The sequence below is a fragment of the Solea senegalensis genome, linkage group LG18 (genome assembly GCF_019176455.1).
Source record: "Solea senegalensis isolate Sse05_10M linkage group LG18, IFAPA_SoseM_1, whole genome shotgun sequence".
Taxonomy (NCBI): Eukaryota; Metazoa; Chordata; class Actinopteri; order Pleuronectiformes; family Soleidae; genus Solea; species Solea senegalensis.
The window spans coordinates 2531453-2554280 of NC_058041.1; the positions used below are offsets into that span (position 1 = coordinate 2531453).

Below are 22828 nucleotides of genomic sequence, written 5' to 3' on the forward strand. Positions count from 1 at the left end.
TGCAACAGGAGACCGCGGCGTTAAACGAGGGAATCCGTACAAAATAGGCCAAAACAAGCCATTTTCAGACACATTAAAACTGAAGGGATCATCCAAAATGTGCTAGCAACGTATCCTCGGTGGAATAGAAGGGAGTGCAGTGCTTAGGAAAGCAAGGATACGTCGATGAATAATGCATACATACCCCTGTTAGCCTGTACTGTAAATAAAGAGGATGCCTGCGTGGAGGTTAATGTGCCTCTTTACGTTAAGATTCACAGGAACCCAGAAGGGTTGTTAAAAGGGCTAGTAAACGGCTATGCTTTTGTACAACACATTAACTGTGAATACAGGTGGAGGTACATGCAGCACTGAAGTGGAAACGGTTGTGAATTCCTGTTGCTGCTGAACCTCAAAACAAATACATTTGTTATTCATACCAGAAGATTCTGCTTTGGGGGAAAAAAAGGGGGAGAGAAAATGAGAAGCATCTGATACGTCTGGGGAAGGATTTCAGGAGTGTAGCTTATTACTTGTTCCTGTAAGCCAAAATCTCCTGGTCCTGAGTCTGAGTCAGCCATTAGTGATCAGAGAGAAGCCTCTCCTGCACTCCGCGGCGTGTGACCGCGGCCTGACTCTCATCTCCTGCCTGCGATAGCTTCGGTTTTGTGGGGAGGAAAAGGGAAGGTCTACGTGCTCGGGTGTCATGATGATGCATGGCTGTTTGCGAGGATACACTCGACTCCACAAACCGGGGGATAACTTCCTTTTTAAATTATAAGTGGCTCTGACAGGTTGCATGATGCTTAATTACTACTCATTTTCTACAGAGTGAGTGCTTTACAGGAGCAGGCCGTCAATAACGTGCCGTCCATCACGCGCGGGCCAGCAGTCCACATCCTCCCCTTGGTTGCTTTCAATAGACATGTTTAAAGTTTCAAACTCATCCATACATGATCCATTGTTGATGTGACTGAAATCTCAGTTTCCTGTCCCTGCATCTTGTAATAAGTGGGCTTCTTTTTTCTTTTTCTTTTTCGTTGCACTAATTATATTGTAGTTGACCGACATGTTCTTGTGTGCCATAATTCTCTACTGCCATAATAATTCTGTGATGCTTTTGTACCTCCCCTTTTTGCCAGTCCATTGTGCTGTTACGCCCAATGCCTTTTTATATATATAAATACGGTATATAAGCCCAAGTCTGATCACCGGGGCAGGAAGAAGCTGCTTTGCTGTTTGCTATAGGATTTAATCTACATACACTATCACACACAGAGGGGAAAAAAAAAGCCGCAGTGCAGAACAACTGTGTCCAGTCGCTGCTCCCACCTGGACCAGGTTTGCCTTTTAGTGCTACATATAAGTGTCACTGCAGGGACTGAGCATTTTTCTGGGAAAGTGTGTTAACAACAAATCACTGGACGATCGCTCACCAGTGCAGAAACTCACACTTTGCAGTGCCAGTTCAGAGGATTTCAAGGTCTTCTAGAGATGTGTTTGGATTATAAACTGGGTATGCATCTGTCATTGTGTGTACAGTAGAAAAGGGTGGTGTTATCAAACACGTGTGAAATTAGCTCGGACACAAAAACCAAAACATGCATCTCGATCCAACTTTAAATGAAAGAACGTGTGATTTCCAGATTTCCCCATCTTCCACAGCGAGACGTTTCACAGGAGTGTGACACAGATTTTCACCTCCTTCACGCTTTCGTTTCCCCAGTTTCTAGCTTTGGTACAGATTTTCCTTTTTTTGTGGGTTAATACAAATACTGCCTGAGCCACTCCAGGTCACGCAAATATCACGTGGTGTTTTGTTTAATCGACAGTCCTGATCCCCTCTCAAAGTCATATCTGTGCTGCTGTGGTAGTTTCTCATGAGCTGCCTACTTTGTGTTTGACAAAATGGTGCCAAGCCTACGAAGGTTCGACCTCTCTCTGACCCGACAAAGAGATCGGACCGACACGCCGTTTACAAAAAAAAAAAGCAGAACCTATTTTTCTCATGGTCATGAGGTAACTTAAGCAAAGCTAAAAATTTACATATGGGTAATTTATATCAAAGTCCTCATTAATTACTTCACAATCTATTGTACTTTTTAAATGTTCTGAATGGAACCATTTTATATTGTATATATATGAATATATTTTGTTTTATTTTTTACTGTTCATTGTACTTTGCTTTCATTTAGAAACGATATAAATAAAGAACAATACTGTGGCAACATCCCATTGCTTTTAAGTGTGTTTTACCACTATATCATCATTATTATTACAGTATCTTTGGATTTTCCACTACTCAAATAATTACTTCATCAAAATAACACTTTATCCAGGTCTTTATTATTTTTGGAAAAATACAAAAATTGGCAAACATTCACATTGTAAATTTAAAGAAAAATAGGATTTTTATCTTGTTTTGATTCTCTTTGTTGGTCTCTGGTCCGTGTCGGAGTCTGCACCTCTTTCTTTCACATCAACATCCTTTACAAACGGGAGCTGCTGCTGAGCAGCTATGGTCATCGCCCACAAACACAGCTCCAGCCTGTGGGGTGTCCAGTCCTGCTGGGGATCCACTGAGGACGAGAGGAGGCCAGCAAAAATGATGTGGATTGTGGACACAAGTCAACAGATCGAGAGCCTTAAACGTGTCTTTTTCCTGTTCATCTGTGTCTAAACACTACATTAAATCAACACTTTTACAAACAGAAAGTGAATATACTTTTGAGCCTTGTCCTGTCTGAGTACAAAAGTTCAAAAAAACAGGAAAACGCATATTGATTGTAACCACTATTCCTCCCCTCACCTTTGTTTAGTTTTTTGGTACGCTCAACCATCTTGTCCAGGAACAGAGCATAATGTTTGGCTGTGTATTGGATGGGCTTCAGTCCTGGGATGCTCTCCATGGCTTCATCGGACATGAACGCGGTCTGTGCTGGAGCTCCTGCCGCCAACACAGCTGCAACAAAAAAGTGAAAGTGAATTTAGCCTGGCTAAGCAGAGAGTCACTCAGACCACCAGGATAAGCACTTCTCTATCAATGTGCCTGAAAGCAGGTTTGACATAGTGATTTCAGAGACACAATAAAGATGCAGCGCTCACCTGAAGCGGTGGCTGGCCCGACTCCTTTTAGGGAGCTGAGCTCTGCAATCGCTGCTTGCACATCAGGCAGGAGGCTGAAGGCTTTTCTGGAACATTCCTCTACAGTTTCCTCACCGTTGGAAGCCACCAGCTGCTGCAGCCTCGGCCTGAACTTCCCTCTCTGCAGAAAAGCACATAGATCCCAGTCAAGGACACACAACGCGACACTGGTTTATGGTCTAGACTTTACTTACAGTGAGCTTCCACTCCATTAGTTTCACCAACTCTGACAGATTGACGTGTTTGTCAGATCGGCCTGAAATGAGTGCGGGCAGCTCCTCGTGGTACCTGACCACAGAGATACACACACATTAGAACCAGTAACCTGTGTTGTATTCTCATAGCAAGGTTGACAAAACTCTGTTTACATATCAGATTAGGGGAGGAAAGAAACACTCAGATTTTCTCGACTGTGCAAACGCTTAAGGCATCGTAGATGTTTGGATTCGTGTCATTATATAGAACCGTCTTGGAGACGATTAAACTGTTTTAAATGTAATTCTACAGCATGAGCCAAAGAGCCCTGCATTGGACGGTGTGGCCCCCCTGATCTCAGCATCATAGAGTCAGTCATAAAACACTAATATGATGTTATTGGTATTATTTTGACAAAACATCCTCAGTTGACTGTTAATGCCTAAATAGTTCTGCACAGTACTTACAATAAAATAAAGTGTAGTTATGATAAGTGGGGGAAATTACCACTTTTCAAGGTTCAGCAGCTTTCCAGGTTTTTTGGCTTTGGATTTAGCTTCCACTACTTCCCAGTACTTCTCATACACTCTCCTCCACGCAGCGGGTTCCTCACAGGCGAAGAGTGCACTCATGACTGAGAAGAGAAAAGCAGGGAGAGTTCACACTGTCATCACTTCTAAAGACACGTGCATATGAATTAGTAACGCCAGTATCACAAGAATGAACCACACAAACCGAGATTTGATCCAGTTTATACAAGTTTAACCCTCGTTCGAACGACACCTAAAACAAAACATACCTGTCGTCCTGTGCGCATTTATGAAAAACATGTAATATCTTGAGATCGTGCAAAACCATGATACCGCACGGAGTTCTCGCGAGATTACAGAACAAGCTACTTCCGGTAGCGCAAACAGCGAGCAACAGTTTCACAAGGTTTGTGGAAATACTTTGATATACACGTTTCCTCCTGAATACGTTAACATAACAACGCTACACGCCAGACAGTTCCTCACTTGTTTGGCACACACGTAAAAAAAACACTTAGCTCAGCGTCGTGCACGTTTCGTCTGCGGAAAAAAGTGCTCGGTAGCCAGGTTAGCTCGATAGCATTAGCATCGCGTTAGCCGTCATGTTTATGCTGCAGTCACACAGGAGCAAAGAGTTCGTCCACACATAACTGTGTTTTTAAGGTGAAAGGCGAACTAAAACAAAGCACGAACCCGAGGTTTTTTTGACTATGTAATAGTGAGGAATTAAAGCACCTACCTCTCTTCAATGTGAGTAGAGTTTATGCACAAAGTTATACACTTTCTCAAACTGTTGGGACTCCTATCACTGTCAATATGTCTTCACGTGTTTATTCACTGAGCAGCAATAATAATCAGCTATGAGGCTGGAGGTGCATAAAACAAACAAACCCTCAGAAGACTTCTGTGTTTTACCAGTATGGCTGCACAACGTTAGGACAGCACGTGATATATTATACAACCTTTGTCATTGTATGGTCATTCAGTCAGATTTAAATGTCTACTTTATGGTGCACATTTTCATTCTTTGATTAATCATTTAGTCTTTTGTGTTATGTTAAAAAAATAATTGTTTTGGTGTCATCCAAACATTGAATTATGATTTTTTTCCGAAATCTATTTTTCCCCACAAAAGTTTGTGTGGTTACACTAATCTGTTCTGTTGATATTGTTTACAAAAGTTTGTCTGATCTCCATGGATATACTGCAAAATGTATACTTTTTGACATATTATTTAAAGTCTGTGTTGCTCACATCTTTCACTAGCAAACCAGCAAGGGGCTCTCATGGGAGCGTATGAGGAGGCCTCTGTGCTGCTGCAGATATTGAAGAGGCCAGCAGTTCTACTCCGAGTAAGTGTCTGAAATGTTAACGTGTGTATGATACTATTCATTAAATGGATTGTTACACATTACCACCATGCACCACTGCATGAGGTACATGCTTCATATTGCTATGTAGAGTGCCACCTGCTGGTGGGTTTTTTGATCGCCACATGGCACTAATACAAATGTGTGAGTGTGTGGCTTTTGAGTTTGTCATTTTAAGAAAGAAATCTTGTCTCCACCAGCAACATGGAGAAAATGTCTCGGGTCACCACAGCTCTCAGCAGCAATACCATCAGTGGCCGAACAATGTTCTGCCACTTGGATGCTCCCGCCAACGCCATCAGCGTGTGCCGTGATGCTGCGCAGGTGGTGGTGGCGGGCCGCAACATCTTCAAGATCTACGCACTGGAGGAGGAGCAGTTTGTGGAGAAGCTGAATCTGCGCGTCGGTCGCAAACCCTCCCTCAACTTCAGCTGTGCAGATGTGATGTGGCACCAGATGGAAGAGAACCTGCTCGCCACAGCGGCTACCAACGGAGCGGTGGTCACATGGAACCTGGGGAAACCTTCTCGTAACAAGCAGGAGCAGCTGTTTACCGAGCACAAACGCACCGTCAACAAGGTGTGCTTCCATCCCACAGAGGCTTACATGTTGCTCAGTGGCTCTCAGGATGGCTTCATGAAGTGCTTTGACCTGCGCAAGAAAGAATCTGTCAGCACTTTCTCTGGTATGACATAAACCCAACTCTTCTTTACATTTACTATAAATTTAAATGATCGATCTATGCATTTTTCCTGATTTTCTTCTTTGCACCTTCTCCTCTAGGTCAGTCAGAAAGCGTTAGGGACGTCCAGTTTAGTATGAAGGACTATTTCACATTTGCTGCGTCCTTTGAGAACGGTAACGTCCAACTGTGGGACATCAGGCGTCCAGACCGATATGAGCGAATGTTTACTGCTCATACTGGCCCTGTGTTCTGCTGTGACTGGCATCCTGATGACAGGTTAGAGAAATTACACAATTACAAATATGTCCTTGCTGTATGGTTGTTATGAGTTTTTTAATTACTCATTTAGGCTCATACAACCAACTTTTTCTGTTTTAGGGGCTGGCTGGCAACAGGGGGCAGAGACAAGATGGTGAAAGTTTGGGACATGACCACGAACAGGGCAAAAGAGATCTACTGTGTCCAGACGATCGCTTCAGTGGCTCGAGTCAAATGGCGGCCGGAGAGAAAGCATCATCTGGCCACCTGCTCCATGATGGTGGACCATAACATCTATGTGTGGGACATCCGTAGACCCTTCATTCCCTTTGCTACCTTTGAGGAACACAAAGACGTGACCACTGGTATTGTGTGGCGGCATCAGCATGACCCGCAATTTCTGCTCTCTGGCTCCAAGGACAGTACGCTCTACCAGCACATGTTCAAGGATGCCACTCGTCCTGTGGACAAGGCCAATCCCGAGGGTCTCTGCTTTGGACTGTTTGGTGACTTGGCTTTTGCGGCTAAGGAGAGCCTGATCAGCGGCGATGCCAACAGAAAGCCTTACCCCGGAGGAGACCGCCGCTACCCGATCTTTTTCTTCAAGAAGGCTGATCCAACAGAACAGTTTGCCCACGTGTCCAGCGCTCTTAGCGTCTTTGGGACAGACTTGGACAGTAACCGAATGGACTGGTTTGTCAAGACGGCACAACTCTACCTCCTCAGTGGGAAACCGTTTGCTGAGCTGTGTGATCACAACGCCAAAGTGGCGCGGGAGCTCAAAAGACCTCAGGTCAGGCAAATCAATGCAATTTTGTGATTATGATGCTCTAATTACTTTTCTAAAAACAATTCATTTCTTATCACTCCATTTGAGGTGTGTCGTAGCTGTGCCAGGGCTTCTATTGATTGGTCGAAAAATATCAGCTTTGTCAATATTCATTAGCATTTCACTCGTATTTCTTTTTATTTCCAATGTAAACAATGCGTTATTTGGCTGGTTAATTTGATCGTGATGCTGAAAGTGTAGTGATTTTCTTTTTTACATCACAGGTTTCTACAACTTGGACCATGCTGCGAATCATGTTCTCTGACCCAGCAAACCTCATCGCGCCCGGTTTAAACCTTAGCCTCGGTAAACTGGGCACCTTGCCTTTGATGAATAGGTAGGGGATTCTTTTTTGTTTATGCCTTTTAGAAAATGGTAGTACACATCATTTGCTGCCACATTTTGATGTACATGATGTTTTCAGCTTCAGTATGAAGGAAATGGGCACTGGTATTGGCACGGAGAGCAGACTGGAGCGCAGCAAAGGTGAGAGCAGGCAGGACAACATCCACCTGGAGCCTGGAAACATACTCATCAACAACAATAATGAAGGTGAGAAATAAGAACGGTCTTTATTTAGAAGTCATAACTTAACTTTGACTAGATCGCGGCGTGTTTGTGTTTACCGCTCCAATATTCATTGTATAAATATTAACCACGATATTGAATTTCAGAAAACGAGGAGACGGAGGGCAGTGAGGCTGAGTACATGTTTGGTGATGCAGAGTTAGATGACGACGACCTCTACTCTATGGAACATGAAAACCAAACAGGTCAGTCACAGTGTCATTTTTGAGGAAGCAGAGGAGAACAAGTTAAGGAGAATCTGCAAAAGTTGTGTATCTTTTTCGACTTTTAGGAGCCACTAAGTGTTTTTGGAAAATGTCTGAAAAGTCTGTGTGTGTGAGATTTCTTGAAATGATGCCATGTTTATGGACAACCTTTCAAGAATGAAAAAGAAAAAGATCATTTTGGGAAAGTTCTCTTTTTGTGTGTATGCTAATGTCAGTACCTGCAATTTATTAATGCCTCTGTGGTCAGCACTGTTTTGTCTAATAATATCTCTGTTCCCTTTTCCTCAACAGAAGAGCAGGAGTACACGCTGCCCCAGGAGGCCTTCCCACTGCGCCATGAGATCATGGACAACCCTTCAGCGCCTGAGCACCTTCAGCAGGACAAGGCCGACTCCCCACATGTCAGCGGCAACGAGGCAGAGGTCACTTGTCTGACACCCATCGAGTCCTTTTCGCTCATCTCCATCTCCCAGCCACTGTTCAGCCCGCACCTGCCTGCCAGCTTCTTCTGCCCCATAGTGCGGGAGATGCTGAGCTACTACGCCGAGCAGGGCGACGTACAGATGGCCGTGTCTGTGCTCATCGTTTTGGGCGACAGGATCCGCAAAGAGATTGATGACCTCACCCAGGTCAGTTAGAAAATCAGTGTTGTAAAAAGCTTTGACTGTACACCAAAGAATTACACTACTGACTAAATGTAGGATGAAAATACGTGAAAGATAATCACAGAACTATTAGAGGCTATAATGACTTATAATGTCTATGAATGAAGAATCAGTGAGCTGAAGATGTGTCTCCTTCTTTCCAGGAGCACTGGTACATGTCCTACATAGACCTGCTGCAGCGCTTTGAGTTGTGGAACGTGTCCAACGAGGTCATCAAGCTGAGCACGTGCAGCGCCATCACCTGCCTGAACCAGACTTCGACAACACTACACATCAACTGCAGCAACTGCAAGCGGCCGATGAACAACAAGGGCTGGATCTGCGACAGGTGTGAATATTGCAATGTTGTGTGTTATTTTAGAGAGAAGCGTATACGTGTGTGATTATTATCCTCAGGTTCACAGTTCACAGTTCTGTTCGTTTTGGACACGATACAAGATTGCACCAGTCAGGACTAGTTGGGGACAGTCGGCATGGCTCGTTGGTACAGAAATCTGTACCATCTCGGTCATAGTCTATCAAACATGTTTGAATTTCTTTGAGCCGACTCTGGACTCACCGAACTGCAAATAAATCTAAATCATATACTTTATTAATCCCCTTAGGGAAGTTATTTCTCTGCATTTAACCCATCCTAGAATTAGGAGGCAGCCACAGGCCCCCGGGGAGCAATGGGGCTTGGGTACCTTGCTCAGGGGTACCCCAGCCCTTTGACCTGGTGGGGAATTGAACCGGCGACCCTCCAGTTACAAGCCAAGTTCCCTTTCCACTTGGCCACGGGCTGCCCAAATATATAAATAAATACGTGTTGCCGGCAGCCAATTAAAAAGAGTAGAGGGGACACCGGAAATAGCGTCATAAGACGAAGACAACAGTAAGTAGCGGGAATATCAAAACAATGGTGGCAATGTTTGTTTACCTTTTAAACCACAGGTGTCAAACTCGAGGCCCGCGGGCCAAATCCAGCCCACCATGCAATTGTATTTGGTCATATTCAGAGATACTATGCTGTGTCTTTCCAGCTTTTTTTCCACTGGCTCACTGATAAGTACCAAGTTACCTCGCCAGTAAAAATAAATAAACAAAATAAATGTGGAACCAGAGGGGGGTTATTTGTATTTGGCGTCCTCTCTTTTAGCTTCATACATCTAGTACAAATTGAGTGCAGCAAATTATTGGCAAGTAGCATGTGACTACAGGACTTTTTGTGCTGTACTACTGAAATACAGCAGAGGAAATCAGGCAAGACAGATGGAGATGGACCTCTCTGTTATTGAGTTTGACACCTGCTTTAAACTGTCACTCTTGTAGACATGGTCGCTCTCACGAGAGACAAATCACCAGGCGCAGTCGTTAAACATGTCATCCCCAGTCTTTCGGTTGTCGGTACTGACTGTGAAAGTTGTGTAGTGTGTCTCCAGCTTTACTTAGCTGAAGGGAAAGACTTCAAAGAGGAAACTAACTGGACTTTTTTTTGTTTTTTTTGTAGGTGTCACCAGTGTGCCAGTGTGTGTGCAGTGTGCCACCATGTGGTGAAGGGCCTGTTTGTGTGGTGTCAGGGCTGCAGCCACGGTGGACATCTGGAGCACATCATGAACTGGCTAAAAAGCAGCGCTCACTGCCCTGCCGGCTGTGGTCACCTGTGTGAGTACACCTGAGGAGTGGGAATCGGTCTCACACTGGCCTGTACTATCACACACACACACACACACACAGAGTCCACAGATGTTCTCGACCCTGGTGTGTCACTGTGGAGTCTAAAGGAGGATTAGTCCTGCGTGTGCTACTTCTCGTCACAAGCAAACACAATCACATATGAGTTCACATTTCTACTTGAATTGGTTTCTGAACCGCTGCTTGGTTTTGTACATGAACAGATGTTACAGTTGATACACAAACACAATATAGCTCTTGAATTCACAGTTGCTGCATTTTTATGTTGTTTTTAAAACACTTAAATGAAACATTGAAGGCTGTACAGAAATGTTTGCTCACCTCAAGTGGATTACTGTTTGTACATAATGTCTAAAACCTATTTTAAAGAGGAAAATTGTAGATATTGTTGGATTAATTTATGACAAATTGCTCTCCATTAGAGAAATACATTAAAGCAATAACCACTAAATTGATATTTTGCGTTCTCCTGGACCTTTAATTCTTATTTCATCACCTGCCTTCACCGGAAACCTCGACATTGTTGTATTTAAAAAAGTATTTCAGTTTAACTGTGTTGTAGTAAATTATTTCTCAGAGTAAAAAAAAAAAGATTTATTTTAAAGTGTAGAGCAGTGATACGTGAGCTGGTCTGTGCACATTTGTATCTGGATCAGCTGCAAAAGCTAAACTGAGCCAAACATTTGTGTTGTGCCAAGGTTGTTACTGAGCCAGTAACTGTCATCGTGTTGTTGATTTACTCGCCAAGGCCCCGGGACAAAACAAGGACTTTCAGATATGTTCCATATGAGGACTCCTCAACAATCAGGAGGGAGGGTGCCTAATCCCCAGGCTCAGTTTACTCAGACCACACAGAGCGATGTACATCGAATCAAATACTAATCCACCGGGTGTAGATTCTCGGTGTTAAGACATTTCACCTCTCATCCAAGAGGGGAGCTGAAGAAGCCTCTTGAATGAGTGGTGAAACGTCCTGATAAGTTCAAACACCTGGACAGGCAGGACCTGGTGTGTCTGAGAATTAAAGAAACAAACATGATTTTGCAGTTTTCCAAGCTCCAAATTCTTGGGACTACAATAAAAATAGAATTTTCCCTACGTCTAGTGAAATGAGCCATTCTGTACAATTTGGTTTGAAGATGGATCCTTCTTTTCTACGTCTGTCAGTCTGAAACAAAAACGACACTATCCACCCTCAAGGTTTTAATTTTCATCCCAATACAAAGACAAATCCAGCATTTTACAGGACTTCAATTTCATTTTGAAACAGATTTGATGTCTAAAAAATACACAGTGAATCAACTCACTGAAGGAAATCTGAAATAGGAAATGTTGTCAGTTCTTAAACTCATGTCCAAACTGAACGACTGTAGACTGAGTAGATCTTCCCTGGTGTGATGATTAACTGACAGTTTCCAAGCGGAATATGAATGAGAAGATTTCATGACCACCAAATTTTAACTAAACAAACTACTTACCTACTCTTAAGAAATGTACTTCACCTGGTGGCATTTCATACAGCAGAGAGTACAAATGTTTTTTTTTTTTGTTTTTTTTTAAACAAATGCTTCACAGTTTAACAACCTCTGATCCACTAGCAGGTCCTTTTCCTCTACTCTGCATTTTCACAATGCAACTACCAGAGTCCAGTATTCACCAGCACAAGCATGTGGGGGGGTCAGGTTCCCTTCCTGCCTGCTTGTCATTTCCTTGTAGCAGCTGCCGTTCTCCATGGCCTTGTCCACATCTGGCCAGCTCTGGTCTTTCAGCCAAACCCAGAGGGAGGGGGCACAGCAGGTCAGCTGCTTCAAGTCTGGGGCTGGCTCCTTTTTCTCCCATTCCAGTGAGGATTGTTCAGGGTGGTCGGATCACCCTCCGTCAAATATTGGCAGAAACCCCTTTCCAAAATTAAGAAAGCAAGTTTTTTTAAGCAGCTATAGATTTCATCGAGTATTTCCAGCCAGTAGAGACTTACCTTGACAGGTTAAGGCCGTTCCCAGCTATCTGAAACTTTTTCAGGAGCACTCAGTCTCCTCAGACTTTGCAGCATAGTGTTGAGTGTCCCCGCTGTGATAATGAAACCCACATTAGAACTAGAGAGTGCAAAGGCGCTTAACTCAATTAGCATCACAGTATCTTACCCAGTTGATCTTCATGGGAATCCAGCGTCTTCATTAGCTCGACAACTTTGGAGGATGCCAGGCCACCCGCTGCTAGAACGAGACATAAAATCACTTCACGCTTGAAAATCCCATACAAATTGTGGGTTAAAATTAAATGAGCAGTTCAGCATGACCCAAAGTCTCACCTTTAACACCGGTATCATCTTTTGCTTTATTGTCCGCACCTGTATACAGGCAGCCATTGCCATCACTAGTGACGCCAGAGAGCAGCTCGGCACAACAGGTCCTTGCCTTTGCCAGTGTAGCGCTCATGTCCTGTGCTAGCCGATGGTTCTCCACTAGCTCAGTGTGAACCCTCTTCCATGCCATCTTGTCCTCCATCAGGCATCCCTCCATCACAGTCCGCAGCTCCTTCTCCTGAGAGACCTGGCTCTGCAGGTTCTCCATCTCCTCACAGCGCTGCAACAAGGAGAGTAAGTCTGTTATTTGTGGAGTAAAAAAAAAAGGTTTCAGTTAATTCAATACATGTTACATTTAGGTTACAGGGATTACCTTGTGTAGCTGAATAGCCATTTCTTGCATCTCTGCTTCAAGCTGGTCAGCATAAGCCTGTTCCAGAGCATCACCGGGTGGTCGAGCGCTACTGTGCCACCTCGCAATGGCGGAGGTCATCTTACGCTTGGGTCCAAACAACCTGGACAACAAGGCTAGATTATGAAATAACACTGTTTATTGTTATAATGTGATAGAGGGCCTGAAGTCTCTTACGTGATTCCTATTTCTTTGAGATCATTTTCAGTCAGTGTGAGAAATATCCGTAGGTCAATGTCTTGCTCCTCAAGTAATGGAAGATACTTTGAGAAGCCAATTTGCTCCAAAAACTCTGCCAAATCCTGCAAGAATAAGACGTTATAGTTCTGGTCAGGAACCACATACATCACATTCCTAGTCAATCAAACAGTCTAAAACCACACATGCCTTTGGACCAGTGTAAGAAGGCGGAGGAACAACATGTGAGCGAATCCCACAATTCCCCGTCCCACTGGAGTGAGCTGCGTCATTGTTCCCGTGGCGATTCTTGCCTTTCGAGTGATGACCCTTATTTACTCTGCGGGAGCTGCTCTTTTTGCACTGGTCAGAGTCCTGAGGGTCAAAGGCACATGTGTTTGTCACCTCGTATAAACAAAAATAATAATCTATTGTTTGGATCTCTGTGGAGCTCTTCTGCGTTCACCTCGTTACTTTCCACTGAGCCTTCCCAGTTGAGGCCGATCACATGAGGCAGGCCCTCGCTGCTGCTACTGCTGCTCCTCATGGTGGGCATGTCATTGTCAAAGAATGGACTGTCATCTGGAACGGGAACAGAAACTATTTAGAACCAGTGCCCAAAGGATCTCCCGTTTTATTAAAAAACAAAAACAACACCAGCAGACAAGTCACCTCTGCTGCTGCTGTTGCTCTGGCCATCCAGCTCATTGATGGGGGAAGTCACATCACGATAGCAGAGGCCTTCACTCTGTCCACCGATATCCCTGAACGTCATGTAGCCCGGTGGCACTGCAGCAGGCTCTGTGGGGCAAAGTCCTACATTAACTTCTGTCCCACCCGTGGTTATTACCATCAAGCATAACTTTATGCCAACTACTGCAAGTGTCAATCCTCCTCCTGACGGCACAGGCTGACTGTAGTTCCAACCACTACACTCTGAACAAAGATACAGGCTGGATAAATTATGTGACACTACCACACAGTTTGCTGGTGCCTCCTACTCGGAACTTGGCGATGGCCTGTGGGCCATCGTGGATGCTAACGCCTTTAGCTCGGTTTCGACTTGGCCTGATCCTCGGTGGTGTGCTGTCCGAGTCCTCGGAGGAGCTCAGGTCTTCAAAGTGTCCTGCTAAAGTCAAAGAAAGAATTATAACTTAGTAAAAATGTAAAAGTCAACTTTAAAGAAAGGTCCCTACCTGGTTTGATCCTTGGAGAGCGCGAGTCAATGAGGCTGACGATTTTGGTAAAGCCGTACATCATCGCTAGGGCACGGGCTGTCTCTCCTTTTGCGTTGCGGTCATCAACTTTAACTTTCTGTCCATAATTTAAACAAACAGATGTCACGGTCATGCAGCTCTACCTACATGCACAGCATGATTTACAGTTTTACAGGTCTAACCTACTCACATGATCGAGCAGGTACTGAACTATGATTTCATGTCCAGAAGCTGCAGCCTCCATCAGGGGAGTGACACCAGAGCCTGGCTCCCTGTGAATGAATCAGAGGATCATGGAAAAACTTGATGTGAAGACAAAGTGTTTGTAGAAGAATTGTCATGAATGAAGACACTCACTTAACATTGGCATCAGCATTGTTGTCCAGCAGGAACTTGACCATCTGCTGGTGGCCAGTGCCTGTGCAGTGGAACAAAGCAGTCCAGCCCCGTGAGTCCTTCAGCTCCAGCTCTGCACCTTGCTTTTAGGGTCAGAAAAAAAGAAAACAGGAAGCCTTTTACACTCTAAATAACTAGAGATGACTTCCAGAGATTCCCCTCCATGTTCCTAGGATAATACAACATCCAGGTTTTGGGCTGATCCAGTCACACCATTTTGTACCTGAAGCAGGAAGTATGCGATACTCTCGTTGCCACAGCTCGCTGCCAGCATCAGTGGGGTCAGACCTTTGGCAGTGGTGGCATTTACATTCACGCCAGCTTCCAGCAGCAGGTTTGCGATGTTGTCATGGCCAATGTAGGACGCATACATCAGTGGGGTCCATCCGCCGATGTTCTTACCATCCAGATTCACCTCACGTCTGAAAGAATATATAGAATATATAATAATGACGTGCACTTGTGGCTTTCTTAGGTTTACTTAGCCCAGTTGGATAAGCTGAAATAAACATTCCATTTATTGAATACAAGAGGGGCTGAGCTGCTGTGGATATATTTGTTTTTTTTCTTTGTTTTTTTTTTTAAATCTTTGCCTCTGTTAACATCTTTAGGGACAACAGATGGAAACTTAAAGTATAAAAGGTATGTGTATATAAATCTATATATCTACATATATTTATATATATATATATATATAGAATGAATGTGTGTGTATACATATATACACACACGCACACACATATATATACACAAGTTTCCAATAAATGAATAAGTCTTATGGAAACCCACTGTTTGATGCACCCGGCCACCACGTCGTACTGTCCGATGGAGCAGGCGGTGTGGAGGTCCAGGGGAACATCCAGCTCCTCGGGTCGGACCAGGGAATCGCCCAGCCACAGGGAGAGGCTGACGCCCAGCTGCTCTGATTCACTGGCCTCGTCGCTTAGCTCGGACATTTTCCACCTCCTCACTCGTCCCTCCTTCACACCTGGAAAACAAAAAGGTGAACCCTGTGAGTGACCACTGCTGTGACACACTCATGATTCAGAACAGCAACCGAACAAAAACAACATGAGCCACGCTTTAAAATACAGTTTCATACATCAACATAACAAGATGAGTGTTACGTCGCTGTGTGTAGTTTGTAAATAACACACAAACAAGGCTGATTAATGTCAGTATTAAACTAGCGTGACTTCACACTGACCCAGAGCTAACTCTCTCCAAAAATCTGCTCTTTTAGCAAGTTTAACGTTAGCGTAGCAAAACCCAGTATTAAAACTATCAGTCTGCACATTGTCTAAAAACAACATTAAGTCTCTAACTTAACAAACGACATTAGTTTAAAGGGTAAAAGTGCACTTACTTACTAGTTTATTTTTCTCAGCGGATAAACTTTCTGTTTGGCGTGTCACACTGAAATGTGCTCGTGCGGAAACGCAACCACGCCCCACCTTTTCCTCTTTGAAAGATACCGCATAACATACTTAATAATAGCTTTTTATTTAACACTTAATTAATTGAAAAAAATCGCGCACTTGTGTATATTTCATAAACATATATCTTTTCAAACATGTTTTTTCTTTGGTCTTTGTGGATATGTTTTTGTTTTTTTTAAGGGAAGGTTATATCATATTTACCATTAACACTTGTCTTAAACCATCAGTACATCAATATGGTTTTATTGCTTGATTGTTTTTGTTTTCAGTTTTGAAAAACTATTTAGATGTAAATGTATGAGTTTACATTATCAATAGATAAAACTACCATGTTATTAGGGCTGCAACAGATTATTTTTTGTTAATTGAGTAATCAGGCACTTGTTTGGTCCATAAAGTGTCACAAACCAAAATGATTCAGTTTTAGTGATTTCTTTGTTATATGGATCAAAGAAACCAGAAAATATTCACATTTAAGAAGCTGGAAAAATCTAGTAATGATTTTTATTTTTAATTTAGAAATGAATTAATAATTGATTAAACAAATATTCCTTGCAGCCCTACTTTTGTTATTAACTGCATCTTTGGAGGTTTGACAAGTGTTACAGGTTAATGAATGAAGATCAGGTCATCAATGGCAACCTTTAATGGACAAAAATGTAAACCAAACTAAAAATTTATTCAGCAATATCATCAAAGCAACAATCGTCCAGCTCAGATCAGATTCAGTTCAGACTTAAATAACTTGTTCAGTTAAGAGTCAGAAAAAATTAAAGCGGAACTCTTCGTTTGACGGTGTAAAGACGCGAGTCGATGTCCCCTCCTGAGTCTCTGGTGTCTTGTCTGCATCCTGGGCTTCAGCTTGCTGCAAGTTATTGTCCTTTGTGTTCTGCATTTTGACGTGAGCGATCCGGTGGACAACGGCCTTCTTTGGTGAATCTGATACAACTTTGACTTGAGCTGAAGCAATTTCTGTTGGGATCGGGGAAAGAAACCTATCACAGCACTGCAACAGCAGTTGGTCCAAAGTCAAACTTTTTTTTTTTTTACTGTTTTACATACTCACCACTCTGAATGAGTTTGAACTGCTTGTTTTTCTCTTCTTCCATTTTTTTCCTGTACTCTCCCGTCATGGCTCTCATCACCTGCCTCTTCTTTACCAGAGGAGCTTTGGAGCTACGTAGAGTCTTCAAGGCACGAGAGGCCTCCTCCTCTACAGTGGGAACACATTCAAGTGGGACACACCTCAGAGCAACTCCCATGTATGTACCTTTCTCACCATATAAAATATCCTGCTATTTTTATATGAACAACAATAACACTTACTCTGTTTCGGGGTGCCCTTTTGAGATTTCATGCCCAGCTCCAGCTGCTCCATGCACCAATCAAGCTGCCGATTCAGCTGCTCTTCTGCACTCTGAAACACAAGTCACATTTAGACTTCAAAGTAAGTATTCAAATAATGCTTCTTTTCGAGGAGAACTTTAAATACTGACCAGCTCTGTGTGGTCATCTCCTTGACTCCCCTCTGCTGGCTTCTGTTGTGACTCTGTGTCATGTGAGACTTTGCTCTTTCCAGATTTCTTTTTCTTCTTCTTTGCTTTGGATTGAGCCGACAGCTCAGGTGGAGAGTTAACGTCATCCTGCAGCAAGGAGGAAGTACTTTCGTCTTTCCCTTCTGTTGCACATGTGTCTGGGGTCTCTGTGGTCTCCATGTCTTCCACGGGTGAAGCAGCAGGGATGTGGAAGTTGAAGGCAAACGCTGAGCCTTCCCTGGTGAAGGATATCTGGCTCTGTGCTGGCTTGGTCCAGTCCAGCGGAGGTTTTGTCTCCTTAAGTCGTGGACAATTGTCAGAGAGGAAGTTGAATCTGAAGGTGTTGTCACTTCGGGTCCAGAGGGGTTGGTCAGCTCGGGCTTCAGGAGGAGCAGAACTGTTTGGCTTTGGGTCAATATCTGTCAAATGGGCATACACCCAAAAACGTATGATTACTACCATTAGTTTTTTATTTATTTATTCACACATGTATATACTGTATATATACAAATAGCCAAACATCAAAATCCACATTCTGACATATAGCGAGACATAGGAGACGTGATAATTAATGTACCTATAAACAGCAGCTTCTGCTCGGCCATGCTGATTATTATTATGCTGAAACGCGTCTGTTTGACTCAACTATTTAACTCGACTCCTCCATGCTCAGTGGAACAGGTTTGTTTTAAGTAAAATACTTAATATAAAATACTATTTTCTTCGTCTCCGCAAACAACTCACCCCCGGTGTCGCTGAAGAACAGGTCCGTGCATGTGTGTGTGCCTAAAATGTTTCCTCGACGCATATCGTTCCGCTTGGTGGTGGTTCACACGAGCCAGTTCCTTAGTTCGCACAATTTAGCTTCTCTATCAATTTTTAATGTTAAAAAAATAATTGTTTTAAAAAATGATTTCAGCTATGGTTAACCGGAAAATACAAAGCTTTAGGGGGCGAAAACGTGTTAAAACAACCTTAAAAACACAAGAGACAAATCGCGCGCGCACATCAGACAAAGATGACTTTAGATGGCTTTAATTCGTTTGTGCAGCAAACTTGACCGATAAATAGATGACCATTGATTATTGAGTCATTATTCACTTGTGGATGCAGATATTTATATTACACGTGCATCATCTTGTCTTTAGTTTTGCTCTCTGTACTCTGTCTATAATCACTTCATGCATAGTGAGAAAATATAAATTATTAAGATGCTCATTTAGTCAACAGTGTCAATCCAATGAAGCCAAAGGTCGATTATGTTTCAAATGAACCAAAAACTGATGATTATACAGCGGGTAGTCTAAGGTTTATGAAAAACTGTATAAATTAAATGAATACAAGTTTATTTATAAAGCACCTTTCTAAGTGCTTGACAATAAAAAACAATGTATTTAAACCCATAAAAGAAGCCTGTTGGAATAAGAGTATTTAGTTGCTTTTTACTCCCTCTGACCTGAAGACCTCAGGGTATATATGAGTGAGTATATATAAATGAACTGTATAACCAGTGAAGTTATGCTAAAACTTGGTGTGGTGTGACCTGAGAATAAATCATTACAAGTCCATCTTTTGACACCAGAGACCTTTTTAATTAATTTGTTGTCATGTTCCTCAGCTGGAAGAAGCAGTTTGTCAGGAGTGATATCGTTGAACTCGTTCAAGACGAAAAGAAGCATTTTTCACTCATTTCTACACTGCTGCTTCAAATGCTGAAGCAAAAAAGTCTAATCTATTCTCCGCCAATCACATACCAAGAGGGATTCAGCTGTGGGCGAATCATACAAACGTGGGGGCGGGACTTCCAGCGTCCGTCCCTCAGACTATAAATACCTCCCCTTGCGCCGACAGCTCGTCAAAAACAGTCGGACGACAACGCGCATAGGACACACGATAATCCAACCACAAAAGGTAACGTGAAGCTGTTTTTCGCCTGTGGTACAATGTTTCTCTACTTTGTCTAATTAATAGTCGTGAACGGTGTGTATCTACTTTGTGTCATAAATGGTCTCCGAAGGTTGAAATCCGGCTGGTTTTACGTCCGCCACTTCACAACAACGGAGTGCGCGCCATAGCCACTCGGCTACCAGTTAGCTCGTGCTTAGTTGTAATATTACAAACTACGACTAACACTGACATATTTTATTACTAAACTACTCGTCACTGGTGACTCGCACCACTCGTTTAGTTACCCTTAATTGGGATTTTGTGCCCGGGGTGTGTTCAAAGTGTATAAGCTTGTGTTGTGTGGTGGCTAGCTGGCGCCATTTTGCAACAGTCCTTGCTGTTAGTATTATAGTTGCTTGTTAACGACAGGAAAGAAAACGTGTGTGAATCTCGCAGCTTAATGGTGGCAGGTCGTTACAGCTTTTTTGTAGAATTAACCCACGTTCTTTTTTTCTAGAGTGACGCCTTTCGTTCACAAACTTTGATCCTTTGATGGAGAAGTTACTGTTATTTATATCAACTCCGTGTTTAGTTAGTATCAGTAACAAATATCGTATAAAATTACGCTGCATTAATATCCTTCACGGAAGGCGGGGACTGTCACTGGTAGGACTACTACTCGCACTAAATGGAGTTCCCCCGCCCCGGCGGTGACGCTGTCAAGTGAAAATGAACATGTTTAGGGCAACAACGAAAATGTGTTTGTCTAAATATCGGATCTCGTTTCATTTTCAGACTTGCAGGTGAAAAATGGCTCGTACCAAGCAGACTGCTCGTAAATCCACCGGAGGAAAGGCGCCGAGGAAGCAGCTGGCCACAAAGGCTGCCAGGAAAAGCGCGCCCTCTACTGGTGGAGTGAAGAAACCTCATAGATACAGGTAAACACAAGTGATCAGGAGTATGAATACATATCCATCCATGTGTAGTACAGCTGTTATCATTATCTGTGCATATGTTTGTGTACAGGCCTGGTACTGTTGCCCTGCGTGAGATCCGTCGTTACCAGAAGTCCACTGAACTGCTTATCAGGAAACTGCCCTTCCAGCGTCTTGTCAGGGAAATCGCTCAGGATTTCAAGACGGATCTGCGTTTCCAGAGTGCCGCTATTGGTGCTCTACAGGTGGGACCACACTTTCTATCGACTTGACAAATTTATTTGTGTCTAGGTGGCTTTAACACTCGGCTTTTGTTTTGTTGTGCAGGAAGCCAGTGAGGCATACTTGGTTGGACTCTTTGAGGATACCAACCTGTGCGCCATCCACGCCAAGAGGGTCACCATCATGCCCAAGGATATTCAGCTGGCCAGGCGAATTAGAGGAGAGCGTGCATAAATGACCTGATTTTATCTTTTTAGTGTGGGGGGGTGGGAGGGGTTGATTGGGGTTTGTTTTGTAAATCTTGGAACCGTTTCCAGCATGTGTACCTCCTTTTTGTCATTTGTAGTACCAAGCATGTTTTGTTTTTTTGTACTTTATTTGTCATGTTGCTCTTGACTTTCCCCTCAATTGTCCTGTCGACTGTAGAATAGAGCTTCACATCTGTAAAATGTAAACATAATTCTCTGCCTTTCTCAGGTTTGCATATCTATTTTAGAATCTGTACTCTTTAATCCTGTGTGTGCATGTCATAGGATTTCCCGTGCTGTAAATAAACTTTCCGCTACCTCAAATTTTTGACCCAGATATCAAGTCTTTTGAAATTTAAATACATGTACATGTAACTTGTTCAAGTTTGAGCACTTATTTCCTTGCACAATGCAGAGGGTTGTACCCTGTTGAAAATTTGAGTGACTGAGAACCTAGCAGATGACTTGTACATCTACAACATGCCAGTGTAAATGAGAAGGCAGACAATTGAATTAAGCTTTTTAATAAAGACATTTTAATCCATATATTCTGCTCACAAAATTACACAAGTAATGAATGGTCAATGTTCATCTTGTCAGGAAGGGTGTCCGTTATCCTGGCTGTTAACCAGAACAATACACAATAAATAGCTGGAACATAACTAAAGCTCTAATGTGAATTTGATCTCTTGCTATTGACCTCCTTAGTCTGTTGATCCGAGAGCAAGCCAGGTACATGCTCATACAGCTGCGTCTCCAGCTTTCCATCAATCGCCGTCTTTTCTCTTAGTACACACCACGAAATGAAGCTTAAACTCAACAGGCTCACAGTGAGGACTTTGAACAAAGGTTGCCCATATTTGCTTCCCATGGATTGGTCGACCTTCCAGGTTCCGGCTTTGCTGGTGGAGAACTTTACGGGTTCATTTTTCTCCTCTTCGTCTGTGGGCTGCTTGGACGTGGCTGCTCTCCGAAAGCTCAGAGCCAAGAGCCGCACACTGTTCAGTCTGCCAAAGAAGAACACAGATTTAACAGTTAATAAATATATATATATATATATATATATATATATATATATATATATATATATATATATATATATATATATATATATATATATATATATATATATAATCAAGTAAGAAAGGCCAGGGGTGCTACTCCAGGGTTTCTCAATCCTGGTCCTGCCCTGCATGTTATGGATGTTATAGAATCAGGTGTGTGGTAAATGATATCCCTCTGATACTCTTCAGTTTAGGCATCCAAAACAATCTGGCAAAGAACATGCTCCACTAACCGCAAACATGTTATGACATTCACTGCAGCAACGTTTGCTTTTATGGTCAAGATAAACAGAATAAAGTGTCATGTGATCGAGGTCCTGAACACCGTCCAGGTCAGTGTGTCTGTCTGTGTGTGTAAGCTTAAAGATAAATAATGTAATTTGGCAGGTAATAATATCACGTCTTACACGAAATATTGGAATAAACATGTACATATTAACAAAAACTTAAAGGAGTGCTTTGTCGGTGAACACTGTCATTGAGTCCACTTCCTTAGCCCGTCACAGATTTACACTCACCTCACGCCGCAGTCGGGAATAAAACTGCCTCGGCTGAAAGACACTTGTGTCAGACCGGTGAAAACTCGTCCTCCTATCGCAAACATCTTGGGCAAATGATCATCTCACAGCGAACAGTGGTTCCACTTCCACGCGTGAAACTGCAGGATTTGTCTTACAAAACGTTTCTTGGTTAGGTCATGTCGGTCGACGTTGTGCAACACTGGGGATTCGTCCGACGTCGCTGCCGGAACGCTGGTGTGTAACCGTTCCGCTTTAATCAATATGTAATATGTTATATGTATATATTTTTAAATTCTATATGATATTATCGTAGAAAACAAAACATATTTATTACAAAAAAGGCTAATTTT

At 42.9% G+C, this 22828-nt stretch overlaps 6 protein-coding genes across 12 annotated transcripts; 2 read left to right on the forward strand and 4 right to left on the reverse strand.

Moving 5' to 3' along the window:
• Positions 1–2353: 2353 nt before the first annotated feature.
• On the reverse strand, positions 2354–4788 carry zgc:112496 (uncharacterized protein LOC541336 homolog). Of its 2 annotated transcripts, none has more exons than XM_044013939.1 (6): positions 4588–4788; positions 3826–3952; positions 3318–3411; positions 3085–3244; positions 2789–2941; positions 2354–2558 (listed from the first exon to the last, which is right to left on the reverse strand). In XM_044013939.1, exons 2-6 carry the CDS (start codon positions 3948–3950, stop codon positions 2392–2394), a joined length of 699 nt encoding a protein of 232 aa, XP_043869874.1. In that variant the 5' UTR covers positions 3951–3952; positions 4588–4788; the 3' UTR covers positions 2354–2391. The 2 variants fall into 2 exon arrangements, with proteins under 2 accessions (XP_043869874.1, XP_043869873.1); XM_044013938.1 differs by lacking the exon at positions 4588–4788 and adding an exon at positions 4118–4213.
• On the forward strand, positions 4195–10578 carry wdr24 (WD repeat domain 24). 2 transcript variants are annotated; one of them, XM_044013932.1, is made up of 11 exons: positions 4195–4254; positions 5115–5200; positions 5419–5903; positions 6002–6179; positions 6282–6954; positions 7215–7327; positions 7415–7542; positions 7665–7763; positions 8076–8413; positions 8593–8777; positions 9939–10578. In XM_044013932.1, exons 3-11 carry the CDS (start codon positions 5423–5425, stop codon positions 10105–10107), a joined length of 2364 nt encoding a protein of 787 aa, XP_043869867.1. In that variant the 5' UTR covers positions 4195–4254; positions 5115–5200; positions 5419–5422; the 3' UTR covers positions 10108–10578. The 2 variants fall into 2 exon arrangements, with proteins under 2 accessions (XP_043869867.1, XP_043869868.1); XM_044013933.1 differs by lacking the exon at positions 4195–4254 and adding an exon at positions 4276–4598.
• A 735-nt stretch (positions 10579–11313) lies between these two features.
• Positions 11314–16078, reverse strand: anks3 (ankyrin repeat and sterile alpha motif domain containing 3). 4 transcript variants are annotated; one of them, XM_044013935.1, is made up of 16 exons: positions 15998–16078; positions 15417–15615; positions 14851–15049; positions 14589–14710; positions 14422–14503; positions 14211–14328; positions 13991–14143; positions 13687–13815; positions 13481–13596; positions 13225–13389; positions 13015–13139; positions 12799–12940; positions 12432–12705; positions 12265–12336; positions 12099–12190; positions 11314–12021 (listed from the first exon to the last, which is right to left on the reverse strand). In XM_044013935.1, the coding sequence occupies exons 2-15, from the start codon at positions 15581–15583 to the stop codon at positions 12108–12110; spliced, it is 1947 nt and encodes a 648-aa protein (XP_043869870.1). In that variant the 5' UTR covers positions 15584–15615; positions 15998–16078; the 3' UTR covers positions 11314–12021; positions 12099–12107. The 4 variants fall into 4 exon arrangements, with proteins under 4 accessions (XP_043869870.1, XP_043869871.1, XP_043869872.1 ...); XM_044013936.1 differs by having other exon boundaries at positions 13991–14140; positions 15994–16067; XM_044013937.1 differs by having other exon boundaries at positions 12265–12333; positions 15994–16067.
• A 648-nt stretch (positions 16079–16726) lies between these two features.
• Positions 16727–18417, reverse strand: lg18 h8orf33 (linkage group 18 C8orf33 homolog). Of its 2 annotated transcripts, none has more exons than XM_044013318.1 (5): positions 18346–18417; positions 17563–18020; positions 17393–17483; positions 17133–17279; positions 16727–17038 (listed from the first exon to the last, which is right to left on the reverse strand). In XM_044013318.1, the coding sequence occupies exons 1-5, from the start codon at positions 18407–18409 to the stop codon at positions 16827–16829; spliced, it is 972 nt and encodes a 323-aa protein (XP_043869253.1). In that variant the 5' UTR covers positions 18410–18417; the 3' UTR covers positions 16727–16826. The 2 variants fall into 2 exon arrangements, with proteins under 2 accessions (XP_043869253.1, XP_043869254.1); XM_044013319.1 differs by lacking the exon at positions 18346–18417 and adding an exon at positions 18179–18338.
• Positions 18418–19449: 1032 nt separating this feature from the next.
• On the forward strand, positions 19450–21217 carry h3f3d (H3 histone, family 3D). The gene is made up of 4 exons (XM_044013377.1): positions 19450–19512; positions 20284–20426; positions 20515–20668; positions 20751–21217. The coding sequence occupies exons 2-4, from the start codon at positions 20299–20301 to the stop codon at positions 20877–20879; spliced, it is 411 nt and encodes a 136-aa protein (XP_043869312.1). The 5' UTR covers positions 19450–19512; positions 20284–20298; the 3' UTR covers positions 20880–21217.
• A 184-nt stretch (positions 21218–21401) lies between these two features.
• lg18 h16orf91 (linkage group 18 C16orf91 homolog) lies at positions 21402–22690 on the reverse strand. Its single transcript, XM_044013376.1, has 2 exons — positions 22476–22690; positions 21402–21900 (listed from the first exon to the last, which is right to left on the reverse strand). Exons 1-2 carry the CDS (start codon positions 22559–22561, stop codon positions 21564–21566), a joined length of 423 nt encoding a protein of 140 aa, XP_043869311.1. The 5' UTR covers positions 22562–22690; the 3' UTR covers positions 21402–21563.
• Between the last annotated feature and the right edge of the window lie 138 nt (positions 22691–22828).